This window comes from Sphaerodactylus townsendi, linkage group LG09 (assembly GCF_021028975.2).
Source record: "Sphaerodactylus townsendi isolate TG3544 linkage group LG09, MPM_Stown_v2.3, whole genome shotgun sequence".
Lineage (NCBI taxonomy): Eukaryota > Metazoa > Chordata > Lepidosauria > Squamata > Sphaerodactylidae > Sphaerodactylus > Sphaerodactylus townsendi.
This window is the reverse complement of record NC_059433.1, coordinates 43,139,167-43,158,517: the sequence shown is the minus strand read 5'-3', so window position 1 is coordinate 43,158,517 and position 19,351 is coordinate 43,139,167. Positions and strand designations below refer to the sequence as shown.

General features: G+C 42.5%; 1 protein-coding gene across 2 annotated transcripts; it reads right to left on the bottom strand.

The window, feature by feature from the left end:
* Positions 1-3,065: 3,065 nt before the first annotated feature.
* TMEM200C (transmembrane protein 200C) lies at positions 3,066-12,003 on the bottom strand. 2 transcript variants are annotated; one of them, XM_048507840.1, is made up of 2 exons: positions 11,083-12,003; positions 3,066-6,313 (listed from the first exon to the last, which is right to left on the bottom strand). In XM_048507840.1, the coding sequence occupies exon 2, from the start codon at positions 6,270-6,272 to the stop codon at positions 4,584-4,586; it is 1,689 nt and encodes a 562-aa protein (XP_048363797.1). In that variant the 5' UTR covers positions 6,273-6,313; positions 11,083-12,003; the 3' UTR covers positions 3,066-4,583. The 2 variants fall into 2 exon arrangements, with proteins under 2 accessions (XP_048363797.1, XP_048363798.1); XM_048507841.1 differs by lacking the exon at positions 11,083-12,003 and adding an exon at positions 10,732-11,053.
* Between the last annotated feature and the right edge of the window lie 7,348 nt (positions 12,004-19,351).

Genomic DNA, 19,351 nt, shown 5'->3' with positions numbered 1-19,351 from the left:
AAAAATTTTACACTTGCTGTTCAAACTCTTTAAGACATTTCCCACGTCTCCCAGACTTTGTCGTTGGCACCATTTTCTGAAGTCACACCAGCCATCTGGTGCTACATTTTCATCAGGTTTTTTTTTAATTTGGGGGGGGGGGTTATGTCTTCGTAGCTATGAAGACACGGCCCCTAGAGAACTGCAGCATGAAGCTTTGAAGCTTCATAGCGTCGAATCCAAGAAGTTTTAAAAATGAAATGGAATGACCACAAAATGGCGGCCAGGAAGCGTTTTTGAGGAGGTCAGTATGGACAAACGTTTTTTAAAAAAAGTTTGCAAAACGTTTTCAGGGGGTTGCATGGAAAGAGCCAGAGGGAGAGCATGCAAGGATGGCTTGGGATCATGTGGAATGGAAATTAACTGCACTCTTTTCTCTGTCAAGGAACAAATTCAGGGATCATACAGGTATTTCTATGTTGCTTCCCAAAGGACATATGGTAACTTTGTGCAGGTGATATGTATGAAGAAAATGGTGTAGAAGTACACTTTCCTCTGGCTCCACCTCTTACCTCTTTGATAACTGTTTTTAACTTTTAAAAAATGTCAAGAGATCTAATCATAGATTTCCTTTCCTGTTTGATCCTTTCTTTCAAATGTGCAATTCAAGTCTAAATATTTCTTGTTCCTGTAGAGGTCTTCAGATGTCCTAATATCCTAACCATGGGTAGACCTGATATATAGAGTCACCATATTTTTTTATCTGAGCAACACAAGTATTTTGTATGTGTGTTCAGTGTTGGCACACATGAATCATAACCATGAAAATCCAGTAGTTCATGTATGCTGAAGCTATATGTACCTGCAAACCTGGAGGCCACACATCAGAACCTGGAGGCCATACATCAGAAAACACATCTATGCACAGCACATATTTTTGATATGTGTGGTTCTGATATGTGGATATAAGATCTGAAAAGGACTCTGGCAACTGGTTCGGTTGCCCTGCTGCTATGATCAATTACATACCCTCGATCCAAATTTCCCACATGCATCCTCATCACTTTTTGATTGCAACACCAAGTAATGAATGCAAAAAACAGTTCTAAAATAACAGATACAATTCTGGTACAACACCAGATCAATTCTGAGACAACTGACTTTCCAATAAAATTTACATATTAGGCAATAAATAGAATGGCCAGATGTCCTCTTTTTAGAGAGTAGCTGCCCTTTTTGCAGCCAGAACTCTGAAATATCTGGACTCTGCTTGCTTCTGTCCAGTATAACTTGGGGGGGGGGGGTTGCAGGTTTCTGTAAAAATTTGAATGACAAGCTGCAATTCAAGGAACTGAGCTTGGCTGTTTTTCCAGAGAGCTAGTACAGTGGGCAGCTGCATTTCTGTTTAGATAATAATTATGTGTACATTTGTATCTCTGGATATAAAATAGAGTATGTAAAATTTGTCCCCTTTTTTGAGGTCCCTTGTCCTCTTTTGTGTTTATATGTAGACCACCCTAGCTACAAGCCATCAAGTGATTGAATAGTTATGCATCAGGTGATGAATATACATGTGGAAATACACCCCAAGAGATAATGGCTACTTATTTTTTGACTAAAACCAACACATTTTATTTTGTAGCATTTTGTTTCTATTTTAAAAAGTTAAAGAAGGCAGAGGTGTAGGGATGTATGGGTGGGTACCAGAGACAACAGAGAATCTTGTATTGCAGCATCTTGTTTATGGAGCCTTCACTCAGCAAACCATAGTATTGCAATCTTGCCTTATCCTGATGATTCAGTTCTTTTGTCCCATCTAAGAGATGGATTGCAAAGATCATTACAAACTATTTTCTGAGGCGCCTCTCCACCGGCAGAAATTATGCCGGGGGAGGGGAGGGGGCTGTTCGCAAGGGAGCGTGCAAGTGGCCCCCGCAGAGGCTGGTGCAGAAGAGATGGCTCCGCACGTCCTTCGATGCTGGAGGACGAGGTGAGTGGGGGGGGGGGACGGGAAAGCGGCGCCTTCGGCTTGGTTTGGTTCACATTGCGCTGATGGGAAGGCGACACTTTCCAAAACCTCCCTTGGGAAGGGAGGTGGAAAGCAGCACCTTCACGTCACTCGGGGCTGCACAGGACAGGTGTTTTTCCGTCCCTGGGCCACTGTTTTTGGCCCCGTTCAGAAAGGGCCTGAGTGTTGTTTTAGGAAAGGACTTCCATTAATCAAAAACTGCCCTCTTTTCATTGAGACTAGATGGCATTGATGTTGATCATGGTAAAGAGTTGGTTATCTTGGTATTCTCTTTTCTTATAATCTGCATTGGAACCTACATTTAAAGGCTGTGACTAATAAAATCAAGTATTTTTGTTGTTGCCATTTGGATAAATGCTGCTAATGAGTTTATTGATTATTCTCAGCTCTAAGTTTTATGGAGGCTGTTAAATGCCCCTTAGAGGGTCAATGGTGTTGTCCTTGTTCTGAGTTTAGCCAAATGTCTCTCAAAGCTGTCTGGCTCCTGGAGCGATTTTTCATGTTTTTTTTAAGCACTGAGAGATATCTGGTTTTCGTGACGTATGACCCATATAGATTCTCATGGCAAAATATTTTTTATGAGAAATTGTTTTTGATAGGCATATAATGGGATATGATTAGAGATCTTGGAAACTCAAAGGCTTTTTCTGAAATTAAAAAGTGTATTAAAGAGATTGATTATGTTAGCACATCAATTTGTGCTCACTGCGTTTGCTCTTCTCAGTTCTTTGAAATTCTTCCCCCATGCTGCTGGTCTGCTTGTACCTGTTTCTTGAAAATTCCCTATTTGTAAGAGCTATTTCTCTTGCTCTTCTATGGGTATGCAATGTAGATACATAAACTTAACATATTCAGAAAGGACCTGCCTGTGTTCTTCTGGTTCAATTGATTATCTAGCATGCATGGTCCTGAAATGTGGCTTTTATAGAACCAAGTTATATAATTCCTTATTTAACAGATTGGACTAGTATCTTTGTGTTTGAGATAATATCTAATTTATTAAGTGACAGTGATCCTAACGTTACATTGGCAATGACAAAATTCATTTCAGCCTTTATGTCCTTTAAACAATTTATTTAGAACTATTCTGCGAAGGATTTATGAATTACAGAACTTCTGAGAAAGGAAAGGAACTTCTTCTCCATACATTGCTCAGTACTGGGTGCCAAAGGAAAATGTTTATTTATCCAGGCCTGTGATCTTTCCCTTTCTGCTGTTTGATTGTAATGCATTATCTATTCTGGTCTTATTGTATGCTTTTATTGTTTTATTAATGTTACTTTATTGTTTCTGCTGTGTTTAATTACTGTAAAATCTCTTGAGATCCCATCATCAGTAGAAAGATATAACTATTTTCAATATATAAATAAAACATTGGTTGTGAATGTTAGCAAAGTAGGACACAAATGAAGTAAACAAATCTGTGAGGCGAACTTGTCAGTTGTCAAACTTTTCTTCAGAGGAGAATACAGGATAGACATAGTCATCATGTAAACTTAAAAAAAACATTTCAGGGTAACTGCAGTAAGTCAAAAGTTAGTTTTGAAATCATTCCCCATCTTGAACCTTGGACCTAAACAAATTATTAGACTTAAATCTCTTTTGTCTGGAGGGAGCCCTTATAAGAAATGCATTTTCAATCACGCTGCAAAACTACAACTGAACATTTTAATACTTAATATTTCCTGGTGCTGAACCCTGAACCTAAAAGTATTTGGATTTCCCAGGTTATCCTGTCCACAAAAGGGTTTTTTTAAACCAAATTTGCTTATTCGTTTTGATTTCTGTGATTTATTTACACTTACTATTATCATTATTCTCTTTAACTTAATAAATACAACTTTTTTTAAAAAAAAACCTTTAACTGAAAATATAGTCTTATTTCATTTGTGATTCAGCAGGAAATGAAGAATTGCCTGAATATACTTTGTTAACTGTAAACATATTTTATTTAAATTAAAAATGGTTATTAATGCTATTACTTCATACATGTGCAATAATACTTAATAAAATAATTTTTATTTGAATTTAGTATTGCAGCGTTTCAGCAGGCCACAATTCTACCCGTCACCAGTCTTTCCTCAGCTGACACTTTCACAGAAATAAGAGCTGCTTTCCCTTTTTTTACAATTCCTGCCAATACCATACTTTAAGCAAACAGTAAAATGAAGAAGAGAGACCGATTTTGCAGAACTGAAAATCACCTCTGTCTGCAGCTCAGAAAAGACTGTGCAGTTAATGACATGATAAATCCAAGAGAGAAGAAAGGGGCTGGAAAGTAAAAATTTGTAAAGTGCACAATTATTGTCAAGAAGTTTGGTTCGTTTGTCCCAAAGAATTTACTGGGTTGCTGATCTGTAATACAATTTGGCTTCCATGAAATATAGGATCACAACTGAACAGCTCAAACTCCTGTTCGGGTTTTTCTTTTTTCCTGAAAAGAACTACGTAAATTTAATGAATGCTATTCAAGGCTAACAAACTTCATCTCTTTGGATAGTGACCAGTTTCCCAGATCCACCAGGGGGCAGAAGGATTACAGGTTGTTCTGGTGCTTATCTCCATTTTATTCTGTTTAAATGCCAGTGTTCTCCAAGTCTCCTTCCTCCAGCCCAGCAACAGCATCTGACCTGGAGATCATGAAGAGTTTCTCTTTATTTGTATATTGTCTTTGAATTTTCAAACGCTGCTGCTGTTCTGTTTGTTCATTGCTGGTTTCCTCTGAAGGGGCAGTTTCCCCACTAGGGTTGACATCACAATCCTGGGTTTTATGGGCTGGGGTGTTGGCAATAGATTCCAAGGAGGTGCCTGTCTCCTCCAGTGGGGTATAGCCCTTATTGCTTCTGTACTGATCACACTGAGAGTTCTGGGAATCTCTCCTATCCCCAGGTGGTGTGGAAGGGGGAGAGTCCCCCAGATCTAGAGATTTTGAGTAACTGGAAGAGGAAGCCTTGACTAAAAGGCTAGAGTCTAAGTCTGTGCTACTGTCCAGTGTTTGTGAGGGTTCTGGGGAGAGGGATCTCCTGGCATCAGGGAGGCAGCTTGTGCTCTGGCGTCTAAAAACCAGTTTGCGTTTACCCGTCCTGGGCAGCATGATGTGACCTTGCCCTGTGTCCACATATTTGTTCCTAAGATCAGTCAGACTGAGCTCAAACTCTCCCCGTGGAATTTCCCTGGTCCCTCGTTCACCCAATGGTCTCCGCCATCCACGACGGTCTTTATCTGCTGCCTCCCCCTGAGCCAGTGGCAACAAAGTGAAGGCGCTGATTGAGGAGCCCACAATGGAACTGGCAGTGCTGCGTTGGTCCCAGCTCTCTGGGGGGCTGCAAGGTGGGCTTCGAGTAGGTCTGTCCAAGGCTGCTCTCTCCCGATATATGCTGTACACAGCCTCAGCCAAGCTAGGTGGAGGTGGCTGCCTTGAAGAAGAGAAAGAGGAGCAGCGTGGTGTTGATGCTAAGTCAGGAGGAGACAGGGGGGCACCCACAGATGGGTGCCAGGTGCTTTTGGCTAGCATGGCAGCAGTCCCCAAGGCTTCCCCAGACCCAGTGCCAGGTTTGGGCTCCAGCCCCCGAGGCTGAACATAGTTAACAAAGCCATTGATTGGAACTGGGGCCACAGAGGCTGAGGGGGGCCCATCCTTGGCCCGAAGACTGTGTGCATCTATGACCGTGGAGTACAGATCCCGCAGGTTGATAATCTTGGTCTTCTTGTCACGATTCTCATGAAGCACTGCGTTGGCGCAGATGAAGAGGAAGATTCCAATGCCCATGATAAGAGGCCCTAGCACCTTAAGTTTGTCTGAATGCAAATACCCAGAGAAAAGCTGAAAAAGGAAACTTACTGAGGAAGAGGAGGAGGGTGAGGGGGAAGGTGATGAATGAGGAAGACCCTTCTTTCTGTTAGGGAAGGAGGAATTGGTCCCTGAGCCTTCCAGACGAGATTCTCCTGGATCTCCTGTCTGGCTCCTGGAGCGATTTTTGGTGGTTCCTCCATGTGGTGGCAAGAATTGGTTCTCTCCTGCTCGGTAAAGAGGCTTGGGCCAATAGCCTACTACTGCCAAAGCAATTCCCACAAGCAGCACCAAGATACCACAGAGAGCAATGAGGCCTGAGAGTGAGCAGAGTTTGAGCTTGCCCTTCACCACCACCACGTCGTTCTTGCGTTTCTTTTTGGCTTTGCGCTTGCGTTTTGGAACCTGGCTCTGAGGCCGCAGTGGATCCTGTTTCCTGGCTGAGATCCTCAGGAGGCCTCCAGTGGCTATCATGGCTGGCTATCCTGGGCAATTCCCTACAGCAATTCTGGCTCCTGCAGCAAAATGGAGAAAAGAACATGAGAGCCCAAGGACAGCCAAATCAGCAGCTCACATTGCAAAGTCCCTCTAGCTCGCAAATCACGGTTCACATCCATTTTAAAAAAAAAACTCTGCTCAGTCACTAGTGACTAATCTCTCTCACATAACGAAGTGCGTGTGTGTGAGAGACAAATGATGCAGCATGCCAAGGTGGCTTAGGAAACAGTGCTTTATGACAGTCTACAGTTTTCCGCACCACTGACAGAAACAGAAATGCATTGGACTGCTAAACAATCAATCACCTTTTTATGACTGTGCACATAAACTAGAACTTAACTGATTAATAAGACACTGGGTGTATGTAAAACAATGTATAGGGGGAGGGTCCCCTGAGATAGTGAAAGTAGTGTTCTCTTTCTCACTATAAGTATGGATTGGAAAATAGTCCTAAATGGATTCCACATAATGTTCCTTGAAAAGGTCTATTGTTCTTATATGAATACACAGATCTTATTTCCTTCTAGACTCCATGCTGCTTGATTCTACTTTTCTTCCCTTGATTCTACTTTTCTTCTCTTTAAACTGCCTCCTCCTTGCCACAGTCCACATCCACAACTGGCTAGAAAGGCCCATAGTCCATTTAGTTATTCTGAGCAGCATACTCAATTCTGGCACAGCCCTCCTCCCTGCCTGCCTTAAGTCACAATGAAAGGTAGGGGTATTTTGATAAATCAGTCAATAAATGCATTTATTTTGATGCCGAAGAAAAAGAAGAAGAAGAAGAAGAAGAAGAAGAAGAAGAAGAAGAAGAAGAAGAAGAAGAAGAAGAAGAAGAAGAAGAAGAAGAAGAAGAAGGAGGAGGAGGAGGAGGAGGAGGAGGAGGAGGAGGAGGAGGAGGAGGAGGAGGAGGAGGAGGAGGGTTGGTTTTATATCCCCCCCTTTCTCTCCTGTAAGGAGACTCAAAGGGACTTACAAACTCCTTTCCCTTCCCCCCCTCACAACAAACACCCTGTTAGGTAGGTGGAGCTAAGAGAGCTCAGAAGAACTGTGACTAGCCCAAGGTCACCCAGCTCAGCTCTTGCATCTTAACCTGCAGGAAGCAAGCTGCAATTGCGCCTTTGCTTGCCCTGTATTGCAAAAGCAGAGCTGAAACTTTTTTTCATGCTCTTTTAACCTCATAAAAGCTCACTTTGCACAGTCTGAGCTCTAGACAAAGTTCAGAGAGCTAAAGCAGCTGTTGCAGAAAAGATGAGCGAGCTTGCGTGTTCACAAAGCCAATTGTATAGAAAGCACACACAAGTTTTTGTCATATTGAAGCTCATAAAAATGTAGTGGTGTCCATTTTCACCCTGGACCCATAGGTTTGAAGGATGGAAGAAAGGAATGTGACCAGAGTATGCATGGCCTCCATTTGAATTCTCAATGGAATAACAAAACGATGACTGTGGAGTTATATCCCTCTTTTCTCAAGCGTAAGGAGTCTCAAAGCGGATTACAAACTCCTTCCCTTCCTCTCCCCACAACCGACACCTTGTGAGGTAGGTGGGACTGAAAGAGTTCTGAGAGAACTGTGACTAGTCCAAGATCACCCAGCAGGCTTCATGTGTAAGAGTGGGGAAACAAATCTGGTTCACCAGATAAGAGTCCACTGCTCGTGTGGAAAAGCAGGGAATCAAACCCGGCTCTCCAGACTGAAGTCCATCACTTTTAACCACTACACCATGCTAGCTCTCTAGTCCCAAACAACAAGTCTCTGCACTGTCACAAAAGGTGGTGTGGCACTTGGCACCCATTGTGCACTTGTTGAAGAACCATGATAAATTCGAGGCATATACACAATCAGTCCATGGCTCAACAAGGATTTTGTTCTTCCATCAGTAACTATCCCTTAGGCTTCTTGGAAAATATTTTCTCTACATTGTTTAACAATCATGAAATCTTGACATGGAGTTCCAATATCTAAGATATTGGTTAATCTAGAACAGGACCTCAATCCCACGAGAATCATTCTCTCAAAGCCCAAACCCAAGCATAAATGCATGAAGCCACTGTGATGCTTCACAGACTATGAAAGACTAATCTAGCCAGACACTCTGACATGCAAACAGATGAGTGAGTTGAAACAAAATTCCAGCACTAGACCAAAAAGATGTACAAGGTGGTAGGGATCCCTCTAGTGAAACACCTTGTAAGACCGAGATGGAGCAAAAGCTTTGTAACTCAGTTTTATCAAATCTAAATTAGAGGTCTTTATTTCTTGCTTGGAGGTTGGACGAGAAAGTTGGAGAAAAAGAAATGTCTCCCTTGAAGCAGAATGGTATCATGATTAGAATGATGGACTAGGGAGACCCATTTGAAATTCCCACTCAAGCACTGGGTGAGGTAGAGACAGCACAGATGCCAGCCTAATTTCTTGGGGCAAGGATGAGATTAGAGGAGTAAAAACAAACATAACATCTCCCAATTCAAAGGCCACTAGAGCTTAGCAGTTCTTTCTAGCTACGGCCCTTTGCCCTCAGGATTTGAGCTTCTCTTCAATCTTAAGTACACAGGCTGTAGCCTCCTTTCTCTCATACTTTTTAACTTGGCATCTGCTCTTTTTATGCCACCATGGTTCCTGACAACTCCTTTAACAACTCCACCTCAGGCGGACAGCTTGACAGACCTGGAAACCTGGGCTGGAGACTGGCTACCCTGTCTTTACAAATAGTAGCTTTTCTCTCTCTCTCTCTCTCTCTCTCTCTCTCTCTCTCTCCCCCCCCCCCACTTCTGAAACAGCCTATAAAGATTCTTTTAAACGATCTCATTGGAGGGTCTCTAATCTCAGGTGTTCTAAAATGAGGAGAGGTTCGTGTGCAGATTGTACATGCTTGAATTCATACTCTGGGGACAAAGTGTGATCTATAAAGAGCAGACATAGCAGTTGTTTAAAACAAGCTGAATCTACATTATACAAACATTTCAGAATCAAAATAGTGGATTGATATAGTGGTAGCAATTTACACAGAAAACTCGCCCCGTCTTTAAAGTTACCTACGTTTCAATTTTCAGTCCCTTTCTGCCTTACAGTACCCAAGATGAAAAGCATTTTCTCCACTGCTTTGAGGCAAAATTTTGATGCAGCTTTAATCACAGCTTGAGGTACTGCTTGGCTTTAATAATCCATACTGTTTTAATATGAATGCGTAGGCTCCTGTTTTTGTTAGAACCTACTAAGCTCTTTTCTAGCCTCAGGCCATCTTCTCTGCATGAAGCCAAAAGGTTTTGTTACACAAGGGGCTTACAGATGGGGATATATCATTCAAGAAAGACATGCATTTCAATCAAATGAACAAAAAATTAAGAAATGCAGAAAGAATAATTTTACTTAGGCCCTGAATAGTTATTTATTGCACTGAACACATTATTTAGCCTACAGATGATCCTTTATTGCTTTCAATGTGCTATGGAAATAAACAGATTCTCATATAAATAAAAAAAGTTTCTTGTAAGCAATTCCTTTTACGTCTTCTTTCCACTATGCGGGCAGATTTTTCCTTTATGCTGTGGGTGTGAGGATAACCTGTGAACAGCTGGCTGATTTAGAATCATGTATGATGTTCAAGGTAATGTTACGTAACACCAGTGAATTTTCAGCTCATCAATGTGACAAAGCAACTGGAACAGAAAGATACTATGCTAAACCTGATTAAAAAAGAGAGGGAACACTACTTTGAATCTCACTTCTTGTGTTGCCAAAGCAGTCCAAAATAATCTGCAAGGTATTATTTACATTAGCATCAAAATTCATAATCTGAGTATTCAAACAATGAAGCTATAAATGACTATTGACCTCTTCCTTACAAACTGTTTAGTAGAATAGGAAAATACTAAAGAATTATGATAGGTTATTTCTGACTTTTCCAAGAGTATCTGAAATAGATTATGGGAAAGAAAGATAAAAGCAATCAGTCCAACATGCTGCATAAATCCACTGCCTTGAAATCTGGTTAAGTCAGCATCCTCAGTAATCTTATTTCCCTGATCATCTAAATCTCTCAATTTCCTGAATATCCTCAGATTCAGCAATTTTATCATTCATTTACATCCCAGACATTTTCTTACAAAAAACATTTCTGCTTCTTGTACTGCATCTAAAAGCAGTTCAACGGCTTCTATTAGGATCTGATTGCTACTGAGTAATGCAGAAAGAATTAATTTGATTTCTTAAATGAAAGATTTAGCCTTTGGTATAATGAAAATTCTCCCTGCTACACCAACAGACAAAGCTGTGTACCCAGTGAGAGTGACAGAACATTTGCTAACAGTCAGAAATCTGAACAATGTTAGCAGTTGCTATTGGTAAATGGCAAAGGCCAAGGTGGGTTTCCTGAAAAGAAAGCTACTGTTCATGAATATGCTATGAGGAAACACAGGATTTGGCAATACTCACAAGAGACAGTAATTGGATCTACTTTACACCATGCCATATATTAAAAAAAAAATCCAGCTGGTGTTTTTGTCACAGTAGTTTCTTTTCAGGATTTTAGCAGTGTTTGACGACTAAACAAATACAATAGATGAAAATAGATAGCAATAGCTGATATAGTATTTGTTTTCAATGATGTTCTTCTGGTTGAATGAGACACAAAGAATACACAGCTTCCATTTGCGTAAAAAAAACCCTTAGCTTGCACCAATCATCCACTTGCTTTGGAGGAGTTTCCTCTAGATGCCAAGGAGTTCTTGAATTCCTTGGGGTGCCAGAGGGACAGGAGCCCTTGAAATATCAGAGCTGACATACCTGGTGCTAGGCTGTCCTACATAGTGACATTAGCAAAGTTGTCCAAGTCTATTGGGTACAGTCCTGATGCAGCTGCATGTTGGACAGCTCGACTAGCAGCATCTCCGGAGGCGAAAGCTTGGCCATCAAGGAGACAGTCGTTGAGTTGGCTCTGGAGCCGTCGAGTAGGGCAGCCACGTCTCTCAACTTTGCAAATCCAAACTTGCCTGCTCAAGAAAAATCCGTCCAAGGGACTGTCAGGTGGCCAACCCCGTCACCTGCGCTCATTTCGCCGCACGATCCCCACGCGCTCTTCCAGCCCTCCTGGCACCGTCTCCCCAGCCCAGCGGGTGCGTGCATGGGGAGGGGGGGGGGAGGGAAAGCGCGAGCTCGCCCTCCAGTCCAGCCTCGAGGGGACGTCCCGGTGAGAGCGGAGGGCTCACAACGGTGGCGCGTGGAAGTGCCGGTGTCTTACCGGGGGAGACGGGGGGATGTCGGCGCCGTCGCCGAGTTCCTGGCAGCCCAGAGAGAAACCATGGAGAAACTTTGCAGCCCAGGCTGACGCCGCAGCCCAGCCCCGCCGGCCTCCCGGCTCGCTCATTATCCCCGCCAACGGCTCGGCGGGCGGGCTAGGGGCAGCCTCCGCGGGTGCACGGCGGAGTCCCAGCCGGGAGCGCCTCCCGCTCCGCTCTGCATCGTGGCCCCGTCGCCGCCGCTCGGCTCCCGCGCGCCTTGTGGTGGCTGCCGCGAGCTGGCGGAGCTGCTGATTCGCCGCCACTCGCTCCTGCCTGCCTCTGCCGCCGCTGGCCAACCTCGCCGCTGTTGCTAGGAAACGGGAGCCATGACACAGGGAAATTGCGGCAGGGTGGCAAGCCGGCCTTTGCCGAGTCGCCTCTGGAGGAGGCCGGCCCCACCTCCCGCCTCGTGCCCAATGCCGCCGCCCCCGCTTCTTCCCTCGGGCGGCCGCCCCCACCCCCGGGCCGGTGGAGAACTGGTCGCTTCTGCCTCACGTTGCTTGCAGGTCCAGGAGCAAACACTTTGTACCTCCCCCTCTCCAGCCCCCATAGTCACCTATCTGAAATTGCAACCTCCCCCCCCCCGCCCTTCACTCCTTGCGAGCTGTCTCTTCCGTATGGCCTAATTCTCAGCTGGGGTGGGGGGTGGGGCTGGGGTTGCCGGGAGACAAGGCACTGACCCCTCTGCACATTTCTTTGCACCCCTCCAAACTCTCCCCCCTATGCAGTGTTCCCATAAAATATTAGTTTCACTGCAGCCAGTGGCATTGCTCTGCAGTAAATTGTTATGACTTGCAGGAGCTTGTATTTTTTCCCCAAAAAAGATGAATGTGCAGAATTTATTCATGAAGGTTTATATTTTCTGAATCAGCAACATATTTCTGTTATCGGCATTCACATCCAAGAAAGCGTTGTTAAAGCCTTCAGGCCACGTTTCATCTAATAAAGCTTGTAATAGCTTGACATCTACAAGAGCTCCACACTTGAACACTGATCCCTCAGTTTAATACTCTAGTTCACGGTAGTTATCTAGTTTAAAAGGTAGATTAATTTGGAATCAGTTTGACATTGTTACTTTCTGTCTCCACCTCTGGCACTTGCCCTTTGTGAAAAACTAAAGGAATACTTTTTGCCTCTCAGATTTTTCTGGGGACTTGTTTTTAAAAGTTTGGAGGGGGAAGGTTATGGTCTGAAAACAATTCAATTATTGTGTTTCTTCTTCCTTCCATACTTGTCATCCTCTAGGGAACAGCAGTCCCATCTGTGCAAGACCCTGTCTGATTTTATCGCCTTAAATTCTGATAAGCTGTGGTATTATGACCTATTTCTCAGCAATTGGACAGAAACCTGATACATGCTAGCCTGGCTTCAGTCTGTAGTAGCATTCTCCAAAGAGCACTCTCAATTTCTTGGTCAGAAGGGAGTCATTATCAGGCACAAGAACAGACTGCATAAGAGGAGGCAAAAGGATTTTGGACTGTACCGACTAGAAGCATTATCAGAGTCAGAGAAAAGGCTGGCGTTGCTCTCATCAATCGGATACAAAGCAGAGAGAAGCTGTGATTTATGCTTCGTAAAGGAGAGATTCTTATGAACTATCTCAAGCCCTGATACCCATGGCAGTTGAAAATGCAGAATAAACTATGAAAGGATAATGAAGTGAAAAAGCAGTTGCTGAAGGAATCTAGAAGACAATTGCTGTACATGAAGAATACATCTATAAATACTGTGCATAAGGCCCAAAGCTAGAGTAGAGTGCACAACACCTTCAGATACGTTTATGCAGCTTTGATAAAACAGCCAAGGCCTAAAAGAAAAAAGACATATTTATGTGCTCTTTATAAAATATATTGAGATGACGAGATAATGTTTCTGAGATGCTCTGAATATGTAAAAATATAAGAAATATTTTGGTGCCTTTCAGATACCTCCAGGCTGAGAAACTGAAAGGGAATGTCTTATTTATCAGAACTTGGGATTTTATGGAACAGGAAAGCTTCCCTCCCCCCTCATTGTTTCTTCCAGCTTAGCTAATGATGTACGACACTATTCTGTGATAAAATGAGATGCAAATTATAAAGCATTGTGTGAAGCGTAGAAATGATTAATAATAACAGTCATCATATTAATAATACTTCAGTTACCGAAATGGCCAGCGGGATACTCAGATCAGCCAGCTAAGTTTCAGTCATGTATTATTTGTGTAATATGATGACATGGAGAAACTGGCTGGTAACAAAATACCTGCTTTGGGACGGTCTTGGAGGTGGTGGTAGAATAAAATGTTCCTAATGGAGTTATTGCAGATAGCTATTTATGACAACAATATGGTTTCAGGAATCTAAATCTATTGTACCTCCAGTGTTCAATTGGATGGAACCATATGAGAATATTATTGTCTGAGATTGCTTGGTTTGAGGAATACCTAAGTCTTAACTGGTTGATCAGTGCCATAGAACTTAGATCTTTGCAAGCCTCCTAGTCATTATCTATGTGACGGTAACACCGTTCTCTCAAATCATGGGACTTTTTGAAAATGAGAGGCTGGCTACATCTGCCTTTCACAAAGCAGCCTTGGATTGAATTCAAGCTGAAGAGGATTTTGGCCTCTGATCAAGCAATCAGCTTCTCCTTTTCCAGTGCTGCTTAGTCTCTTGTAAAGCTTACTTCTGAATATATTGTTCTATTCATTCCCAGGTACCTATAGATAAGGGCACTTTAGAAATATAGAATTCAATAATGAATAGATAAAATAGAATTAGGGTTTAAATACAAATTTCCTGTAGTTTTGAAATTAAGAATCTTCCTGATTCTCAGTTTTAAAAAGCTGCAAATCCTGCATTTTGAATCGGTTGGTTCCTGTTGAACACCGTGAAGCTTCAATATGGATTTGACTGTCCATTTCTAGTGCTAGCTAAAAACAAGCAAATTATGAAGTCATGTCGTTGTCATTTGAACATTACCATTAAGGCTCTTGCTTCTTTACATACACAGAATTTAAAAACAATCCTGTTCCCATCATAAGAAGATTGCAATAGGACCATGTTAGAAGGGACTTTGGTTTCTCAAATAGCAGTCCTTACACTTCCTTCCATGCTGTTTCACAATTATGGAAAGTAGCTCTTTGATGCCTGTTCTAAATATCAGCAACCACCCTTTCACCATGACCACTAAAAACATATTCTGTTCAGTTTCAAGTATAGCAGCATGAAAAACCAACTGGTTTTGTCACACCCAACCCCTGATTCGCCAGATTCTGTCAGGACCCATCGTGACTTTACTGATGATCCATTAGACAGCTGCCAAGTTTTAAAATCTGGTTATTGAGAAATTTTGTGGGAACATTTTATTTACCTCCTTGAGTTCTATGATGGAACAAAGCGGGAATAGAAATATATCTTAAAAGTATACACCTAAATAAATATACATGAAATTTCTCTATCTGAATGCTGAACATGCAGCCATTCTCTTCCATCAAAACCTTCCTCAAAAATACATCCTTTTATCAAAAACTTGTCTTGATTTCTTAGTCCTTATACAACCAAAGTGCAACCTAACTGTGCATAATTGCATTTGTTCATATTTATCCTTCACAACTCCAACCTCTCCTGTTGACTCCCATTCTTGTAACATTGATTGAAATATTGACCTAAAAATACTGATTTTATGACTAGGGTCAACAGATCACAGCAGAGCCAGGCAAGATGGATTTGTTCAAGAACCGAACATGGTAGACCAAGACCTGTTTAGCTTCAGCATGGAAACTGCATCAGATGCATTCAGGCCACCCACTGATCCCAATAATACTCCATAAATGCATTTCAATTTAATTAGGGGTCCTTCTTGCAAAAACTGCTTTGAGGAAAAAATATTTCATATGCATATGATGTTCCACACATCAATGTGTTTTCAAGTTTAATATTTTTTTGTAAACATGATGTCTCAAATACCGCTTTGCAGTGTGTCATTGAACTTGACTCTTGACATATTTAATTGGCTTTATTTCTAGGCATAGCAAGATATCAGAAGAAACTCAAAACATCTGTGTTCACTGGAGACTGACATCACATCAATAATTTAGCATGGCCAGGCATTCCCTAAAGGGTTCTTGACTTAGTAAAAGAGGCACAGATGGAGGTTTAATGGCAAGAATATATATTTTTCCCTGAATGATCACATTTCTACATTTTAAACCAAACTAATATATTTAGAACCCTCTCAAATTTGATTTTCTTCACATTTCTTCTTTCCAATATATTATGTTGCTACATGGCTCTACTTGTACAAAAATCGGATCACACCAAAGTCAAGAGTATTTCCGTTCTGGTGCTGATAAAGAAGAAATTGCTATCAAACAGATAAGACACATTAGAAATTTAAGCACAGCATGTTTTGATTGTATCCTTCAAGAAAATCAATGGTGCAATCACAGATCTGATTTTTCGATATCAAAAAAATTTCCACTGCCGGTAATGTACATCATGATGTTAACACATTTTTTGTGATAGCAGAACTTAATCTTTAATGCTATATTTACTGTTATATTCTTATTTATTTGTCGTGGCCAGGGTGGCAAATGGTAGAAAACATAGCTGTGATTTCTTAACTAGCAGAGTTGTGCACAAAGCAAGAACCAGCTTGAAGTAGAGGGAAAGGAAGACAGCACACATTGGGGGGGAGGGGATGAGAATTAGGCCATGGCTTTGATTACAAATTCTTTGGGTATCTGTGCAGCATGGGTGAGATACAACAGGTGCTGCTGACAACTTGGGTTTCAAAAATGAGTGCCCATCCTGCCTTCTGGGAAGTAGTAAAAGCCACTATTCCTGTCTGCAACCAACTTCTTTGAGACATGGTTGACACAACCTTAATGAACCTACCTTTTATGGAACGTCCTTCTGAATAACCCTATATTACATTCCCAGCTCCAATGCCTAAATCACATAGGAACCAGGCAGCTTAACTTTCCCAGTTCCATCACCTTACTGGACAGCAGTGCATCATCTTGCCTGTGAAAAAGGATGATGCAGGTTCCAGATCTCACTGCATTATGATCCACTTCAAAATGTTCCAAGCTCATTTGGAAAAGAGTCTGGACTAGGCATCAGTGAAGTGCGAAAGAAACACATTTTTTGGTGAATAAACATAGGCCGTTTCCGCACGGGCGGAATATGGCGGCCTGGGGACAGCAAAAATGCCGTCCCCAGGCCGCCATTCGCACAGGGGGCGCAGCTGCTTTGCAGCCGCGCCGCCCTTGCGCCGCCAGCCCGGCGCCGAGCCAGCGTTTCCAGAGTGCGCTGGGAAGCGCACTTTTCTGGAAATGCCGGCTGGAAGCCACTGCCATGCAAACTTCCGGCTTCCCGGCGCTTCCCCCCCCCTCCCTTCACTTACCTGCTCTCCGGCCCTCCGGCGCATCGCCGGGCCCTGGAGACATGCCCCCCTGCTCTGCGACACGGAAGCAGGTGCGCAGGGCAGGGGAGGCATGTCCCCAGGCCCCGGCGACGCGCCGGAGGGCCGGAGAGCAGGTAAGTCGACCGGGCGACGGCACCCAGCGGCGCTGTCTTCCCGGTTCTTTCTGGGACCGTCCATGCGGACGGTCCCAGCGTCGTCAGGTCGGGGTCAGAAACGCCGACCCAAGCCCTTCCGCCTCCATGCGGAAAGGGCCATAGTGTTTAATGCTGAAAACAGTAACAAACAATAACACAAGGACCAGCTTCAGAGCCAGTGGACCAATGTCGCACCAGAAAGCTGTCCAAAGAGGTCTGTTTCTGATGCCTCTTTAAGATTTGTCTGAAATGGGGCAAGACATTGTCATTAAACAAATTGTAGACATGGGCTGCAACAGCTTTGTCCGGGTGATTTTTGTCCACAAACCCCTGCACCTTACTGCAAATCAATAAAAACCGAGGCAAATCAATGAAAACCAAGACAAATTTTTCACTGAAAAAATCAATGAAAACCAAAACCGATGAAAACTGAAGGCAATGAAAACCGAGGTTCCACTGTACTTATATGATGCATGACCTTCTTGGATTTTGATGTTTGGCTACTAACTATTCACTCTAGAAACTTGCTTGCCATACTAGAAGTCACTCTTCTTGTTTCCAAACACAGCCTTCCACAAACAGCTCTCTATTCAAAGGAAACAACACAAGTCAGCAGTAGCTCTGGAATGTCCAAACACAGAGGAATTGAGTGTGCATAACACTACATTTACTGAATTAATAACTGGTTTATGCACTACAGTTCATGCCTGTATGAATTAAACTGTTCCCAAGTATGTTGTCACAATTATTAGGGTTAGTATGTAAACCAGGCTAACATAATCATTGTCTGGTAGTAATTTATCCAATAATGTTGGCTGGGCAAAGTTCTCTACAATCACAAACATTACAGTTGACCTCTTAACTGACTTGCCAGGTCCCATGGTATCTTTTGGCAAGAGTAGACATGGGCATGGTTGTCCCACCCACTCTGAGAAGTGCCATATTGAGACATGACAGTAGTCCAAATTGGTGGCTTGCTTGCATCAACAGGAAAGTGTTGTGATATTGAAAAACATTATTCCTAGCTTTCAAGTATCCACTATTCCTCTTTGGACAACTTCCCAAAGGTATTCAAGTTACAGCTCTGTTTTTATTAAATTGTTAGTGCCTCCATACATCATAACAACCATACAGTACATCTCTAGCACAGGTCAGTAAAATTAAATGAGCTTGCATGGGTTTTAGCCTGAGCCTGAGTATTATTTGCTTGGGGGTAAGGTCTACTGAATTAACAGGAGATGTGCCCCCCCTCCCCTCAAGAAATGGAACAGGATTGTAGCTTTAAGTTCTATACTTTTGTTATTTCCCATGATCTTTAACCCCAAGATGTTTCAGGCACACAGGGATATGTTACAAATAACACTATGTAATTAGTCTCCTGGGCTGAATGAATTTGTGACTCATAACCACTTTTTATACATACTGAAAGAGGGTTTTTTTTTTACTGTTCTGTAGCTTAAGGACAACAGAAAACAACTTAGTGGCATTTTAAATAAAATTGTTTGCATGGCTGGAGAGTCCTTTCCCCTTAATGTATCTACTAAGAAACCGTATACAGGACACTTAAAATCAGCTAAAGGCCAGATGGCCACCAGTGCTGACTGTAGCTCAAGACACACAGCTATTCTAAAACCTTTAGCAAAGTCTTTGGCTAGATGTCTTAGAAAATATTAATAATTACCCTTTTTTTCTTTTTAAAAGGGACTATTCTCCCCCACAGTAGTAATACCTTCCTTTCTCTGTTCCCAGTCACCTGTGTTGTAAAGGCCTGTGCTTGGTAATGGCCAGGTGAAACCATTCCATTTTGGAATTCCTCTTGGTGTCCGTGATAGTGGGAAGCTATTTCCCCCTTCTCTTCTCTGGATCATGGATGGGAGCATCTTTTCCAGCATTCTTTTCTTTCATCTTCTTTGAATTCTCTGCTTGCTTCAGTTTGGTATTCTTATACTTTATACAGGATCAGTGTAATACATTGGCAGCTCTGATGTTTCTTTGATAGTATAGCAGTTCAACCAAAAGCAAGCAACGGACTGAGAAGTAACAGCTAGCTTTATACTGACAGTCTTTTCTTTGTGTTTTTTGTGATTTTAAAAGGGGACAAATTGGCAAAGAAACTATTTTTCCCCAAATCCGATTTGACATTTTTCTTATATAACAATGGTGATGATACATGCTGTTACAATGGCTTATAGATGGGGTGGGTAGTCGATTGGAACTATGATATAAAGT